This window comes from Lemur catta, chromosome 23 (assembly GCF_020740605.2).
Source record: "Lemur catta isolate mLemCat1 chromosome 23, mLemCat1.pri, whole genome shotgun sequence".
Classification (NCBI taxonomy): Eukaryota; Metazoa; Chordata; class Mammalia; order Primates; family Lemuridae; genus Lemur; species Lemur catta.
Genome location: NC_059150.1, coordinates 19,735,457 through 19,751,814, shown reverse-complemented (window position 1 = coordinate 19,751,814; position 16,358 = coordinate 19,735,457). Strand labels below are relative to the sequence as shown.

General features: G+C 37.8%; 1 protein-coding gene across 3 annotated transcripts in view; it reads right to left on the bottom strand.

The window, feature by feature from the left end:
* The window catches only part of TSEN15 (tRNA splicing endonuclease subunit 15), a 42,396-nt gene extending 27,302 nt beyond the window's left edge, over positions 1 to 15,094 (bottom strand). For 2 of the 3 annotated variants that reach the window (XM_045536393.1, XM_045536392.1), the window contains exons 1-3: positions 14,881 to 15,094; positions 12,307 to 12,388; positions 11,862 to 11,997 (exon numbers count right to left, since the gene is read on the bottom strand). In XM_045536393.1, the coding sequence (XP_045392349.1) occupies positions 11,862 to 11,997; positions 12,307 to 12,388; positions 14,881 to 15,006 (344 nt within the window). In that variant the 5' untranslated portion in view covers positions 15,007 to 15,094. Of the gene's footprint in view, positions 1 to 6,607; positions 6,618 to 11,861; positions 11,998 to 12,306; positions 12,389 to 14,880 lie in introns of all 3 variants that reach the window. The other variant, XM_045536395.1, reaches the window with a different exon arrangement.
* Between the last annotated feature and the right edge of the window lie 1,264 nt (positions 15,095 to 16,358).

Sequence of the window (16,358 nt, the reverse complement as noted above, 5' to 3'; positions counted from 1 at the left end):
TGGGGAAAATATCTGCAAAACATGTATCTGAGTTGCAGCAGTCCTCAACCTTTTTGGCACCATGGACTGTTTTCATGGAAGACACTTTGTCCCCGATGGGTGAGGGGGGAATGGTTCAGGATGATTTCAGTGCATTACATTTATTGTGCAATTTATTTCTATTATTATTACATTGTAATATATAATAATTATACAAACCTCTCTGCTAATGATAATCTGTATTTGCAACCGCTCTCCAGCACTAGTATCACCACCTCAGCTCCACCTCAGATCATCAGACATTAGATTCTCATAAGGAGCGCGCAACCTAGATCCTTCACATGTGCAGTTTACAGCAGGGTTCGCGCTCCTACCAGAATCCAATGCCGCCGCTGATCGGACGGGATGCAAGCCAGGGAGAGAAGCTATAAACACAGATGAAGCTTTGCTGGCGCCCACCACTCTCCTCCTGCTGTGTGGTCCAATTCCTAACAGGCCTTGGACCAGTACTGGTCCGCAGCCCGGGGGCTAGGGATGGCAGTGATAAAGGACTTGTATCCAAAATATACAAAAAAACCCTTAAAAACTTAACAAAAAGAAAAAAACCAGATTGAAACATGGACAAAGGGTCTGAACAGACACCTCACCAAAGAAGATACACAGATGGCAAATAAACATATGAAAAGATGCTCAATACCATATGTCATTAGCAAATAGCAAAATTAAAAGAAGAATGAGATACCACTGTAGATTAGAGTAGCTAAAACACAAAAAACTAACAATACCATGCTGGCAAGGATGCATACTGCTAAGTGAAAGAAGCCAATCTGAAAAGACTGCATACTATGATTCCAACTAAGTAACAGTCTGGAAAAGGAAAAACTGTAGAGAAAGTAAAAAGCTCAGTGGTTGCCAGGGGCGGGGGTTTGGGGTGGGCAGAGGGATAAACAGATGAAGCACAGGGGACTTTTAAGGTACTGAAAACTATTCTGTATATGATGGTGGACACATGACATTATGCATTTGTCAAAATCCACAGAACTGTATGATAAAAAGATTGAACCCTAATGTAAACTATGGATTTCAGTTGATAATATCAATATTGGCTCATTAATTATAACAAAAGTATCATACTGATGTAAGATGTTAATAATAGAGAAAACACTGCTAGACTGAGGATTACATGGGAAATCTCTGGACTATCTGCTCAATTTTTCTGTAAATACAAAAATGGTCTAAAAATGACATCTACATACATTAACAAAAAAAAAAACTCCAAGGTTTTTGGCCTGAGCTTCAGAATGAACAGAGTTGCCATTTACTGACATGGGGAAAACTACAGAAGGAGCAAGTATATGGGTCAAATCAAAAGTTGTTCTTTGACATGCTAATCTGACATGCCTTTTAGATCTTAGTGGAGATGTCAAGTGGACAATTAAATATAAGAGTCTAAAGTTCATGACAGAGACTGAGGTGGGGATATAAATTTGAGAGTCATCAGTATATAGATGATATTTAAAACTGTGGAACCAGATGAGGCTGCTGGGAAGTGAGCACAATGAAGAGAAAAACTCAGAGCACAATGAAGAGAAAAACTCAGAGAACTGAAGCCTGAGAGCATTTTAACACTTAGAGGCCAGAAACACGAAAAGGTTCAGCTAAGGAGGCTAAGAAATGGCAAGTAATGGGAGGGTTACTTAACCTCCTCAAATCCCCACATTAAGCTCTCGCAGTAATAGCTGATCATCTCCTATATCCTCAGAGATTTGTACATTTGAATTGGTATCCACTATGGAAAAAAGAAACAAGCATTACAATCCCTAATATTCTGACTCAAATAATTTTCCCACTTTTGTTTCAGGATATATCAATGTTTCCTAAAGACTCTGTAGTGGCAAAATTCTTGATCTAGCATTCTCTTACCTTTGAATTCCTTAATTACTTGAATTCTTTCATCCTTAATAGGTTGCTTCTCCTGAACAATTGGTTCCCAGGAGAAGGATTCTTTTTTTCATATTTTTTCTCTGTTTCTCATTTCCTTCCCTCCAACTTTTGTCATTCCCATCTCTCACATCACATATATTCTTTTTTTTCTTTTTTTAATTTTTTTTCTTTTTTTTCTATTAAATTCTGTTGCATGCATATCCAGAACAGACACATATATTCTCTCTCCCTCTTTTTCTCCCTCTCTCTTTTTTGTGCACCCACACACCTCCCTCCCACTCCAGGGCATTCTCACCAGCTGCAGGCAGGTACTCCCTCCCTCAGTGGATACTACATATCCGCTCATAATCAACTATTTGCAATCTTTAGGCTCTCTCAGCCCTCAATACCTTGCATATGTATTACTTTTGCCAGGGGCATCCATTCCATCCCTGTTCCATATTAAAAGCCTATGCATATTTCAAAACTCTTGTCTTCCAGGAAGTTTTTCCAAACTCTCCCACCTCTTATGCCACCAGCTGAGGTGAGGTCTCCTCCCTCTGTGGTCTTCCTCAGTGCCAGAACATATCTGTCATTATGTTTATCACACTGGATGTAAATGTCTATCCATCTCCGTTCTTGACCGTGAGCATCCTGTGGGCAAGGTCTGTGATGTTTTGTACTTGTCGAGTACAGGGAGCCAATAAATAAATGAGCAACTTAGAAAATGCTGGAGTAATCTACAATTTACCTTTTTATCCTGTCCCAAAACCAAAATAGTGCCTCTAGTCTACAATTATAGTTATATTCATTATATTTAAAGAAAAAGTATAACCATATACATTTATAACATTTTTAGCAAAAGGTATATTATTTTAGTATAAGAACAGTAAATAAAAATTTAATTTTCCCTATACATCTCAATGGTTTAAAATATTGGCTCTTTTTCTTCTGCTCCTAAAAACACTAAAGCAATGGATTTAAAAATAAATAATTGGTCCATTATATTATCTAGGTTACCGCTATGATAACACAAATAGCTAATAAAATATTTTTAAAGTAATTATGTCCCTTAAAAAAAGAAAAAATACCATGGACAGTATTTAAAAGCTATATTGGGAGAAACTAATTCTGACAAAAAATAAAGAACTATAGTTCATTGAATTCAATGTAAGAAGAAAAGCAAGTGCATTCTTTTGAAAACAACACTGTGGGGACTAGGATAGGATATGCATTTATAAGCTAAGCATCACATTAAGCTGAGCATCACAGGCTAGGAATCCTAACTTTGGTTCTGACACTCATTTCTTATGTGCACTGAATTGTTTTCACTTTCCTTAAGGCATAAATTCCTTTAATTGTACAAGAATCTTGCCAAAACAGTCTTGATCAAACCAACTTACAAAAGTTCTTGTACTTTTAGCTTTATGGTAGCTGAACTAGCAGAGGAGCAATTTGGTATACGGAAAGTTTATGTCTTTTTCTAAATTTCTGAAGTAATATTCAGATTGGAAGATGTCAAGAAAGAGAACATTTGAAAAACTTTTCTCTCAGATAAAATGGCTGAGTATATTAAATTTAGAAAAGTTACCAATCGGCCGGGCAAGGTGGCTCATGCCTGTAATCCTAGCACTCTGGGAGGCCAAGGCAGGAGGATCACTCGAGGTCAGGAGTTTGAGACCAGCCTGAGCAAGAGCGAGACCCCATCTCTACTAAAAAATAGAAAGAAATGATCTGGACAGCTAAAAATATATAGAAAAAAGTAGCCAGGCATGGTGGCGCATGCCTGTAGTCCCAGCTTCTTGGGAGGCTGAGGCAGGAGGATTGCTTGAGCCCAGGAGTTTGAGGTTGCTGTGAGCTGGGCTGATGCCACGGTACTCTAGCCCAGGCAACACAGTGAGACTCTGTTTCAAAAAAAAAAAAAAAAAGTAACCAGAAAAGTTACCAATCATTAAAAAAAAAGAAACACCACTAATTTGTGGGACTGAGGATATAAAATGATGACTGGAGAGGCCCCATCCTCACATCCACTCTCCTTCTCTAACACTGAGAGGAGAGAATCATTTATAATTTAGTCAGGCTGGAAAGGATGAATGATTCACTGGTATTACTGAGGAAGGAACTACGATCCTTTGTAACAAAGGAGATTAATAGATCATTTTAAAAAACACTATCCTAACTGTCTCTGGATTTTATCATTGTATAAAACACTCCACTTTTTAAAAATAAAAAAAACTTATATATAACCATAGATAAGTTTAAAATGTGCCAACTATGATTTTCTCATCTCTCATATCTTGCTGAAGAAACTAAATTGGCATTGAAGTTGAGAGACATCATAGGTTCCATCAGGGAAAAAAAAAAAACCACTGGTAAAGAACAGAAAACCACCTTTTCCCTCATAAATTGGGTCTTTGTATGAGAAACTTATAATACTATTATCCTAACTTTGGTGTAATGTACTTCTCTCATTTAGGGCACTCAAAATATACCAATGGCAAGGAGGTCCAAAGAGAAGCTAATCAAGCTATCTGAACATAAATTTGACTTCATCTGCAATCTTAGCACTGAAAAAAATAGGTCCCCAGCTTTAGTTAGGATTTCTCTTGTTGTCTCACCTTTAAATCCATCCGATCTCTTTGATCTCTGTGAATCTACTAATATGATTTTATACCATTGCTGTGTCTGAGGAAACTGTGCTCACACTTCTACAGTCATTTACCAAACTTGCTCGTGGATTCCTTAGATTCACGCTAGCAAAGAAACAGTCTGGAGTACTCTCCATGTGGCTACAATCCAAATATATAACTTAATATGACACTTTATAATGTGAACTAAAAATTATTTAGCATTAGCTTTAGGAAGGATTTTTAGATGAGAGGAAAACAGCTGTGTCCTTCCCTCTAAGAAATACTAGCAATTAATCACCTCATACTCCATGGGCATAATTTTCCTACCAGATAATCTGAAATGGGCACTTTACCAATTTTATTCTCCCACTGGAGATCAAAAATTAGCATTAAATCAATATTTTCAGAAGGACTAGTATACACAAGACCTTCTGAGACTTGAAAAATATGACAGTGTTTTAACAATGATCATGTATTAAGTATAACTGCTTTATAGAAAACACTAGTAACAAACTGTACTTGCTCAAAGTAATGCATTTACTCACAGTCATTCAAATATACACCCTATAATGGAATCTGTCTGCATTCTTGCCAGAACTATATAAACAAAATCACCAGGTCTAAAGCCTGGGAAAATAAGTGGGAAATGGATGCAAAAACTGTTCAGGCATTCTTAGAATGCACAAAGACATAACATTAAACTTTGCCTAGAACTGTTACCTTTTAAGGAGTCAGCACACACATATACACTATAAAATAAACAATAGAAAGATTAAGCCATACAAAAATAATATATATGTCACTCTGCCCCTCAACAATCAAGGGGTGAGATTGCTATTTTTAACTCATGAAGTGGGATTGTTTGTCATCACTAGGGAAATGTTATATAATTAAGTTATAGTTAACTATGTAAATGACTACGTTTGGTCCAGTTTTACAAACAACAGATTATGAAACTTGGGACCTTCAATAAAGGAGACCAATATCAGGCCTTATATGTTACACGCTTTTGGTAAATTATATGAAATTGTACCTCCAGCAAATTGCCAACTCCTCTGACTCCCAGGCTTTGTACATTACCCAGCTTTCCTATTAGCAAAAATGTTATTTTAAGTTTTGAAAAAATAAAAAGCATTTAAAAAAAATACTATACTCAAGCAACTAAGCAGCATAGTCTAGGACGGTGATTTACAGCTGGTATGCTCAGGTTGGTTGTGCAGTGTGGCAAGTAATTGGTTTCTAACAATAAAGTACTAAAGTTGGCAGGGTTCTCATATAAAATTAATATTCCTGATAATATATTATCAGTCTCATCCACTCACATTCCAACATACTTTCTTGAGAGTCAAAAGGGGAAGCTAGCATTAAGAGGTCCTGGGAACAACAATACATTGTAAGTACAGAACCAGCCCAATCTGGTTTAACTTTGTATGATACAATGGCTAGCTGTTTTTCAGTTGCCATAAACCCCACGTTGCAGGTCACTTAACCTGCACGTGCCCAGATGAATCAAGTGCGCTCGATTCCCTGGAGCCAGCTGGAACTAAAAAGTCAATCATAGGCGAAACCAAGGTGCTCGGATGGAGGAACAGGGACTGAATTAATAAACAAGCCTTGGCATCACCTCGTAGCATGCTCCAATCAGATCCTGCCTCATTACCTCTGCCTATAAAACCTACCCAAGGCCCCAGCTCAGGGAGACAGATTTGAGTATTGCCTCCTGTCTCCTTCCCAGTTGACGTGCAATAAAGCCTTGGCTTCTACGTAAGTTGGGCACTGAGCCCATTGCTTGCTTAGTAACAATTCAGGCCAAAGCCTATATTATTATAAAAGTAAGAATAGTGGTTATTTGTGGGGAAGGAAAGAGTCATGATTGGGATAGGGCATGTGGAAAAGGTTGTGGGATGGCTGGAAAAGTTCTATTTCTTGGCTTGGTTGTAGTTACAAGGGTTCAAGATGTTTGCTTGTGATAACTCACTAATCTATACATTTGTATTGTGTGGTTTTCTGTATCTCGTTTCATTTTATAATAAAAGTAGGAAGAACTCTAATAGCAATGAGACTAACTATGACACCTTGGTGCAACTCATGTAATCTTTTATTATCTTTTAGAAAAAGTAGTGACAAATAAAAACGTATCTTAAACCTCAGCTTTTTATATGTAAAACAAGGCTAAAATAACTATCCCATGTACCACTTGGGATTTTAGTGCTAAGGAAAGTATACTTGTGAAAGTACTTTGAAATACTCCAACATTCTCTACAAATGCAAAGTACTCCTATAACCACACAGAGTAATCAATAGTGTCATCTCCCTGCTCAAAGCCCTTCAATGATACCATCCACTTAGCAGTAATTTTAAAGTGTTCTTTGTGGAAACGCAGGACTCAATAGACATGCTTCAGGGACAGGGAATCACGTACAGTTGTGCAGATCACGCTTTGCACAAGGGTGTGTGGCACAACTGGGTCTGAAATCTGGCCTTCACTGTTTGCCAGCCGTTGAATCCTAGTGAAGAAAGAGGATTTTATCTTTGTTATGCCCAGAGGGGGCACCTTTTTCTAATTTGTTCAAAGGCACTCTGCTAACTGTAGCCCTGCCTCAAAGGTTCCCCATAAATTAAGCATCTTCTTCTTCTCAAACAATAAAGACATAACCTGTCTGTCTAAAATCTTCTTCAAAGTTAAGACAAACCACAAACAAACACATTTTATATTTGTATTTCCTTGATTTACAAATAGATTTGGGCATTTGAGTTCCTCTTCTGTGAATTGCCTGTTCATATTCTTTGTCCATGTTTCCCATGAGGTTGTTTTTCTCTTGAGTCACAGAAGCTATTTATATATTCTGAATTAATCTTTGTCAGTTATACACATGGTACATCTCTTCTCTTAGTCTGTGAACACTTATATATTGCCAGTGGGAGTGTAAGCTGATAATCCTTTTGAAAATAATTTAGCAGTTTTTGCTTTACTTTAAAAGTAAAGATGACGTGTATACCTTTCCTGGTTATCTTTAATTAACCAATAAATTAACCAGTAAAGACAAATACTAGTTTAATTAACCAGTAAAGATAAAGGTGTAAATGCCGTATGTCCCAGCCATTCCTCCTCTAGGCATTTTCCTTAGGGAAACACTCATCCATAAGTACAAGGAGATACTTACAAGGCTGTTCATTAGAGTACCATTTGTAATAGTAAAAAAGTAAAAACAGTGATGGCCTTCATAATCTAAATAACTTTTCCCACATCATTTCCCATCCTTCCCCTCTCGTCTCCTGAGTTCTATTCATTCATTTATTCATTTACTTCCTTAAGGAACGTTACTAAACACCTACTTGGACTAGATACCGTGCTAGGCAGGCAGTCATGTTTAACTATTTGTAGCTGCCCCACTCAACTACGGTTTCAGAAGACGCTTCCTGTCCTTCCTCTGGATCTTGGCACAACTTTGTACGTGTCCCTGTTAAAGTACTTGTCAGTACTCCATTATCCTGTTATTCAATTTTTTTGGCAATAAAATAAGTGAAGGCAGGCCCAAATCACACATTTAATTAAATATCTGAACAAAGGACAACTCCGTTTTCACTAGATCCCATCCAATAATTATCAAAAAAAATTTATTTTCCAAGTGAACATTCAGTGCTAGAATATTACTTTCATGAGTATGTCTTGTTCAACTTGGTATCCTCAGCACTTAGATTATTGCCTGACACATAACAGTCACTCAAAAACACTTGTTAAGACCAAAAAACCCAAGCAGTATTATCTAACAAATAATATTTAAAAGTGAACACACAATGACTTACTTGTGCAACTGCTTTATTATTGAATAAATAAAAACTGTTTGCCCTCTTAAATAAAAAAATGTATTTTCTTTCATGGTGAGTTACCCAGCCAAACACTTTTAGGACATGTCCCAATGAATATCTTCTCTATACAAGGCTACCAAAGACTCAAAGTCAATAATTTTCTTCTCTGTGTTACTAAAGTAGGAAAATTCCTACATTAACCACAGAAGTCTGAAATTGCAGCACCACTGTTAGATATGTAACATTTTATATTATAAAGTATACTGGAAGTAAAAATAGATAAAAGTATGCCTACTATCTAAAAATATTGCTCCTGTTAAAGACTGATGAAATGACACACACACACAATCTCCATTTGTTAAAAAGTTATTTGCATAGTTAAAGTTGAGAATATTTTATGCCCTAAAAGGCATAATAAATCTAGAGTGTAAGGGGCCTCATTTGTATTATTTTCTATATTATTATTCCACTGCATAATATAATTATGAATATTTATATAAAATAAGACAGAAAGATTTAAGTACTCTGAGTCATTAAATGCAAGCTCATAAAAATGGCTTACCAAAGAAAACAAGCTGAAGCTATTAAAGCTAGAGAAACATTAATTATCAGCTAGAAAATATCAGAAATTAAAAATGGGCACAAATTTGTACTTCTAGACTTAGAAATGATTTTGATTAAAATAGACTTTTGGTTTCATTTCATTAATTTTATTTTTTAGGATTAAATTCAGGTTAATTCCAAATAGTGGCTCCTTGTCCAAACCAATAGTATAACAATAATACTAGCTAGGACAATATTTGTTACAGTAATTAAAAGACATACAGAATGAGTTTTGAGGAATGAATTAAGTCTTTCAGATGTAGGAAGGCTTGGCAATCATGCTTGTAAAAACCAGAAAGTACTAGTGATCAAATCTGATGTCAACTCTATTAACTATTTGTGATTCTCAAACACAGAAAAAACTCACAGTAAGGAGCCTCTCAAAGAAGCATATAAATAGCCTGATATATCAAAACACAATTCTCATTATGAATCATACATACAAAAAATACTTCATAGAAATCTGCAAATTAATTTAACACAGTTTTATGAAATATGAACAATGAAAATAACCAATTACAATAGCTTTGATTTGGAAGGGATCTTGCATATCATGTACTGATAATCTAAATCCCTCAATAAAAGACAAGGAAAACAAAATCCAGAGAAATAAGGTATGTTGCCAAGCATCAGAAAAATTTTAAATGTCAGTACCAAGACTAGAATCTAGGTCTGAAGACTTCAGTCTAGTGCTCTTTCTACTAAATTACCATATATTCGGTCATAGTGAACTGGAAAAAAAATAGGTATTCATCAAAGCTATTCATGATGGTGCTCTGCCCATTGCCCCATTTATATACCCACCCCAATGTAGCTACAATTTCATGTGTCCTTTCTTCCTACACCCCACTCTCAGAGGTTAAGGTCCCCCTCTTCAAATTCAGTATTACTCTCTTTAACTACACTCTTGAATCCATCTCTCCTCATCTCTCAAGAATCTTCTCCATCAATAATTACCTTCTCTTCTCTATTTCAGCCTTTCTACAGAACAGCTCACATCTGTTTTCCTCATAGCAAGTGAGTATGAGAGAGTGCCTAAGGTAGAGACCACAGTCTTTTATAACCTAATCTTGGAAGTGACATCCCATCATTTTTGCCAAATTTTATTCATTAGAAGCAAGTCACTGAGTCCAAGCTACACTCAAGGGAAGAGAATTAATTACACAAGGGCATGAGTAACAGAGAGCTGGATTATAAGAAGCCATCTTAGTAACTGCCTGCCACAGCCTCTAAAGAACAAAAGCAAAGAGGGAGGGCTGCTAACTAGATACCAGTACTTCTTATGAAGCAAGAGATTAAGAAGATGTGGTACTGACACAAAGATAGATAAACTGATTAATGGAATACAATAGAGAAACACAAATCAATGCATGTATGGAACTTTGGAAAAATGACAGAAGTGATATCAGATAATGAGGACAGGAAGGACTATTCAATAAAAGGAGACTGAAAAAGTGATTATCCACATAAAAACAGGATTCCCTAACCTCTGCTCACACCATTAAAAACAAACAAACAAAAATAACCCTTTTTAGAACTCTGTGAAAATATAGGTGAATATTTTTTAGACCTTTAGATAGGAAATATTTCTTAAGCTACACAAAAAGATGTTGATTGTAAAAGATGGATAATAAATATGATTATATTCAAATTAAGAAATGTTATACATTAAAAGATACTTTAAAGATAGTGAAAGTCAAACTTAAAAACTGGGAAGCAACAGAGCATTATTGTCAAGAATATATAAAGAACTCATATAAGTCATTGAGAAAAATAGGCAAAGGATATAAACAGGCATTTCTTAAGAGAGGAACTAATAAATATATAAAGTAATGTTCAATATTATTAGGAATCAGAGAAATGCAAATTAAGACCACAATAAGATTAATCCATTCAACTGGCAAATTTTCAAAAAGTCCAACAATACTAAATGTTGGATACAATGACAATACAGCTCCAAAAGATCGTATTTACATTGATGGTGGAAAGTAAACTGACGTAACCACTTTGGAAACAGTTTGAAATTATCTCCTAAAGTTGAACATTAGCAACACTCTATTATCAGGAGAGTGGAAGTGAAAACAATGGTACAATCATACAATGGAACATTATACGGCAGTCCAAAACATGCATAATGGGTGAATTTTAGCAATGTAATATTAAGTATATAAGATGAACCTCAAAAGATTACATACTTTTTATAAAGTTAAAAACATCTAAAAAAAATTTTCCCAATGAATATGGAATTCAGGATGACAGTTATCTCAGGTCAGGGGGAGCAGAGAAAGGAAGGGACCCATAAGATTAGATGTCAGTTATTGTTTATGAATCTAGTTCTGTTTCAGTATGGGTGGTGGGTCGGGAGATACTTACTACATTATTAAAAATAACTAATTAAGTAAATAAGTAAAAGCCAGGCAGGAACCAATAACGAGAGTATGTCATGAAACATGTTTAATCCAATTCTGTGCACCTAAGACTTTTTTTTTTTAAAAAAGTCCCACAAGCTGCAGGAAGCTTTCTTTGATTTCAACTTGCATATTAATCATGCTGTTTACCAACTCCCATAACAAATATGATTTGCATTACATGGTGCATCTTATAATATCTGTCGTTTCAAATGTAATGGTCTTGCTTCCTTACCAAGAATATAAACGTTTCCTATTTCCTCAAGGCTAGTATTTCTATCAGATATACTTTCTCTGAAAAGGTACTGACCATAGAGTAAGTGCTAAATAAATACTTGTTAAACACACATATTTAAATTATTCCTCAAATAATCAAAGTAAAGCTATGATCCCTGTATCCTAAATTCCTTTAAAAATGTTATGTTAATATCTTTAATTTAAAGATTCTTAGTGCAATACTCAGGAAAAGAACTAATCTGTTACACAAAGACCAAAATCACCTGCTCACCTGTTATGGCTGAGGGAGGCAGTGATGGGGGTAGGCACCACAGTCTGTAACCCTTCCCCTTCTATCTCAGTACCCACCAGGCAGATGAGCTGGAGTTCAGGTAATCCCACACAGTTCACTTCATGCCAACTTTTACCTGGAAGAGTATCATTGAATGGACAATAATGTTTATAGAAAACAAAAGATAAAAACTCCAAACTTCTACCTAATACTCAGCTAAGCAAACATTACTCATAACTCTACCTACTCTCCTCACTTTTCTAGTATTTTCTGTTACCCAGTAATTCCCAATGTAAATAAATGAAGAAATTAGAAAATTTACCAGACAAAATTAATAGTAAATGCATAAATGATTATTATAATGTCAACAATGCTATACACCAACCCAGCACCCCATACCCCAACCATAGCCCCAATAATAAAACAATATAAACAAACAACTTACTCTCCATGAGGTCCAGGTAAACCAAGAATGCTATATAAACTTGGGTGGCATCTCCTATATCTAAGTTCATCATTTCTAAATACTGAAAATCAAAATGTAATTGTCAAATAGAGAAGGAAGAATCTTTTAATATTTTCTTTCAATCAAGCAAGTATTCATTAAATATACATATATAAAATATATAAAACTCTCTTCTAGGTTTAGGCAAAATTAAAAGGAAATATAGGATCTGATCTCTGCCTCTAAATAACCTGCAATTGTTAAACACATGCATACTTAAAATTGTTAGGCAAATAACAATATATGACAGTAAGTGATTAAAAGCCATGTGAGTGGGAAAAAAACACGACAGAACAGGTCAGAGGAGCTCTATTCAGGGGGACTGGTTGGTGAATGCTTTATGGCAGAGGTGGGATGCAAGTTGAGCCCTAAATGACATGTATGATTTCAGTAAACAGAGTAGTAGAGTAATAGTGTGGGTAATCACATAAAGGCGAGACTAAGACACACATATTCAAAGACCTATAAAGAACCTATTTGCCATAAGTAGAGAAATTTGTTAACAGGATTTTCATTGGGACATGTTAATGGGGAACCTCTATTTCCCTGGCCTCTTATTTGGATGTGGAGAGAGTCTCTACAGTACTACTCCCAGACTCTCTCCCCAGTCTTTCTCACTCAAGAATAGGCGGTTATTTGTTGGAATTAAAGAAAGGACTAGGCAAGCTCCTGCCTCTTTCAGATGTGCTGGTCAGCATCGGGGAACATTTTTCAGGCCTACCCCTGTAGGGGAAGCCTGAGGCTGTGATGCTCTGTCAGTAACCAGGTGGATAAGCAGGCCTAATGCAAAGGTGAGGTAGGAGCAGATCCACACGGGGACAGATGTGAAGTCACATTCTCCTGTCAGCTTCACTGTTAAGTGCACAGGTGCAGCAGAACGCAAATATTATTATTAGTAGCTATTCACCTCAAACCTCAAAGGTGTTTGAAAATGACAATGAAAATGTAATTTCAGGCCAAGCTGCAAGGTCTTGGTGGCCAAGCTAAAAGTTTGAATTTTATCCATCAGGAAACACTGGGGATTTCCAAGCATGAGAATAATAAAAGTGTGGTTTGAGGATGGTAAATCTGATACCATTTTACTGAATGAACCTAAGTAATTTTCAAATTGAATCACAAAAAGTGGGAACTGGAAAAACAAACATCCACTATTATTTCTTTTCTTCTTCTTTTTTAATCAGTTCGCTCCTTCAAGAAGAAAACTCAAAAGGGAAGATTTGATGGTCAGATTCTATACAGCCATTAGCTTCAGAGAGGAAAAAATCTGCAAGCATGTAAACTGCCTGCATAGCAACACCAAGTCTAGATGAAATTTTAAAAATGTGTTACTGGTGTTTCACTTATTAAATAAGTATATAGTGCTTTCTATGTACATTTCATGTCAAGTGCCTTACAAATATTAACTGATTTCATCCTGTAATAACCCTATGAGGTAAGCACATACTATTAATATCACCATTTTTCAGATAGGGAAACTGAGGCATAATGAGATCAAGCAACCTGCCCCAAATCACAAAGCTGGTAAGTGACAGAACCAGGATTCAAACTCGGAGAGTCTGACTTTGAGTTCATGCTCTTAACCACTGTGCTCCCTTCTCCATCTTATTGTTTTTCTTGTTATGGCACTAAAGAACATTTTTATGCTATTGTTTCTTTTTCTCAGCTTTTGGGAAGGACAAAGGGGACAGGGCAGGAGGATAAAATCAAGCAAGAGAAGATGCAAAAGGGTTAACTCTTTTTAGACTTACACCTTCAAAATTTTCCTTTTCTTGACTGTTTTTAGATGATTATCTATGAATTATTGCTCTCAACCAGAAGAGTGAAATTCTAGTGAAGTACTAGACCAGTCCCTGAGATTCCTGAAAAACCCACATCTCCATTCACTGCTTGGGCCATTACTGGTACAAAGCAGCGACTTCCCAAACAGAAACAGGCTAAGGGACTATCTTTATCTCTCTTGCCGCTAATATAGAAAAATACACTCACAATGTGAGTAGCTTTGCTTTGGGCCAAGAACCTATTCAAATTTTCCAAGAAACCTGAAAAACTAGGGATCTGTACCTGTGCAAAATCAAGATGCACCTTCTGGGTCCAAGGCTAAGTGTAAACGTAACTGTGCCTAAATCTTTGTCATTATGGACGCCCGGATCTTATCTATGGCCCACACACTGCCTTGCATTACTGTGAAGATTGAGCTATCTAGAGAGCAAAACTCAACCATCTGCGGAGTGCTTACTAGGGGTCTCCGGTTTGAGAGAGGCGGGATTTAAGGTCTTGCCCTCAGTTTCAGAACGGCTTTGGTGGGGGGCTGGGGAAGGTGTCAGCGCGATAGTTCGATTCGTTTAAACAAGCAAAACTGACACTGCCGTCCTGGCTGGCAGAGGTGCACACCGGCGCCCCGCGCCGAAGGGGCCGCGTCCTCCGCCGTCCGCAGGCAGAAAGGGGGAGCGCAGCCCGCGAGTCCCGCTCGGGTCGGGGCCGCGCCCGCGCGCCGCTCCCCTCGCGCCTCCTGACCTTAGGGTGGGAGCCCATCCAGGCGTCCTCAGGGGCCCACGTGTGAACGCCGCCGCTACCGCGAACGCCGCCCGGGCCCAGGCCGCTGCAGCCGGGGGTCGGCTCCGAATCGCCGCCGTCCTCCATGCTGGCCGGCGTGGCGCGCCCGTGGTGCACCGGGACCCGCGCCCGGCCAGAAGCTGGGGCGCGCGCGCCTGGGTTCCGCTTCCCGGCCGCCCGCGGGGGCTCAGGAGCTGGGAGGAAAGTTGGATCCTCTCTTCCCTGTAGCGAGGGTAGTTGGAGTCTGCGCGAACCCTACTTTCGCGCTGCGCTTATTCACATCTGGGCAGATTCTAGAGTGAAAAATGTCCTAGAGTAGCCTGAGCCCGGGAGCTCTTAACCCTCCTTAAGCCAGTGCTGCCTGTAGCTCATTTGAGAAAGGGGGAATACTGAAGTCCTCGTTGCCTTCAGCACTGGGGCCCTGGCACAGGAAAATCCTCATGCATTGCCCTGTCATAGAAGTCTAAAGTAGAACCACATTTTTAGAGTGGGCCCACCTTTAAAGATTAGAGGAAATACGAGTTGAATGAATGTTCAGAGAGGTAGAAAACAGACCAGAAAAGCATGTAACCTGGAAACCAAGGATGAGGAATTTCAGACAGGCAGAGCAGGACATTTTAAACATTTTTTAATTTACTGTGAGTGAGATGGGGAGCCATTGAAGCTCCTGTTATGTTTTAATAGGATCACTCTGATTCATGTGTTGAGAATAGATGGGAAGGAGGGGAAGGGAGGGGTGCAAGCAGGGACTGGTTAAGAAGCTATTGCATTAACCAGAGCAAGAAATGACTTAAAATTCAAAGTACCAGGCAGGACAGAAGTTCTACTTCCAAATGTGGTAGACTAAGACCCTACTGGACTATACTCCAGCAGAAAACAACTGTAAAACTTGGACGTAATACAAAAAGCAACTACCTGAATATACTGGAATATGAACAGCAGACTGGTAGGAAGGGCAAGCTTGCTTGGAGAAGTGCAGATAAGGAACTCTACAAGACAGTTCCCCTCTCCTTGGTATTTAGCTTGGGGCTAAGTGCAGTCCCAGAGGCAGGCTTTGCAGCAGCAGGGTGCATGTAGAAAACCTATCTATTTTTCTTATCTGAGGAACCAGAAAAATGAAGCCAGAAAACTTTGAATGCTGAAGAGATTAGGAAATCCCAAGGAAGGAGTTAAAGAGTGGATTCCCAAACTCTGTCAATTCACATCTCTGACGGATCCTGAACCACCCAAAATAGAATCACAGCCCCTCAATGACTCTGCCCCCCAAGGAAGAGAGTTTGCAGTTCAAATCCCATCAAGAAAAGTACCTGCTAATATTAATAGAAAGGAAATAACACTCATCAGAGAAAAATAGTAGAATTCAGACTCTCCATAATTTAACACTCATAATAAAGTCCAGAATACTATCCAAAATTATCTCACATGTGAAAATCAAAAAA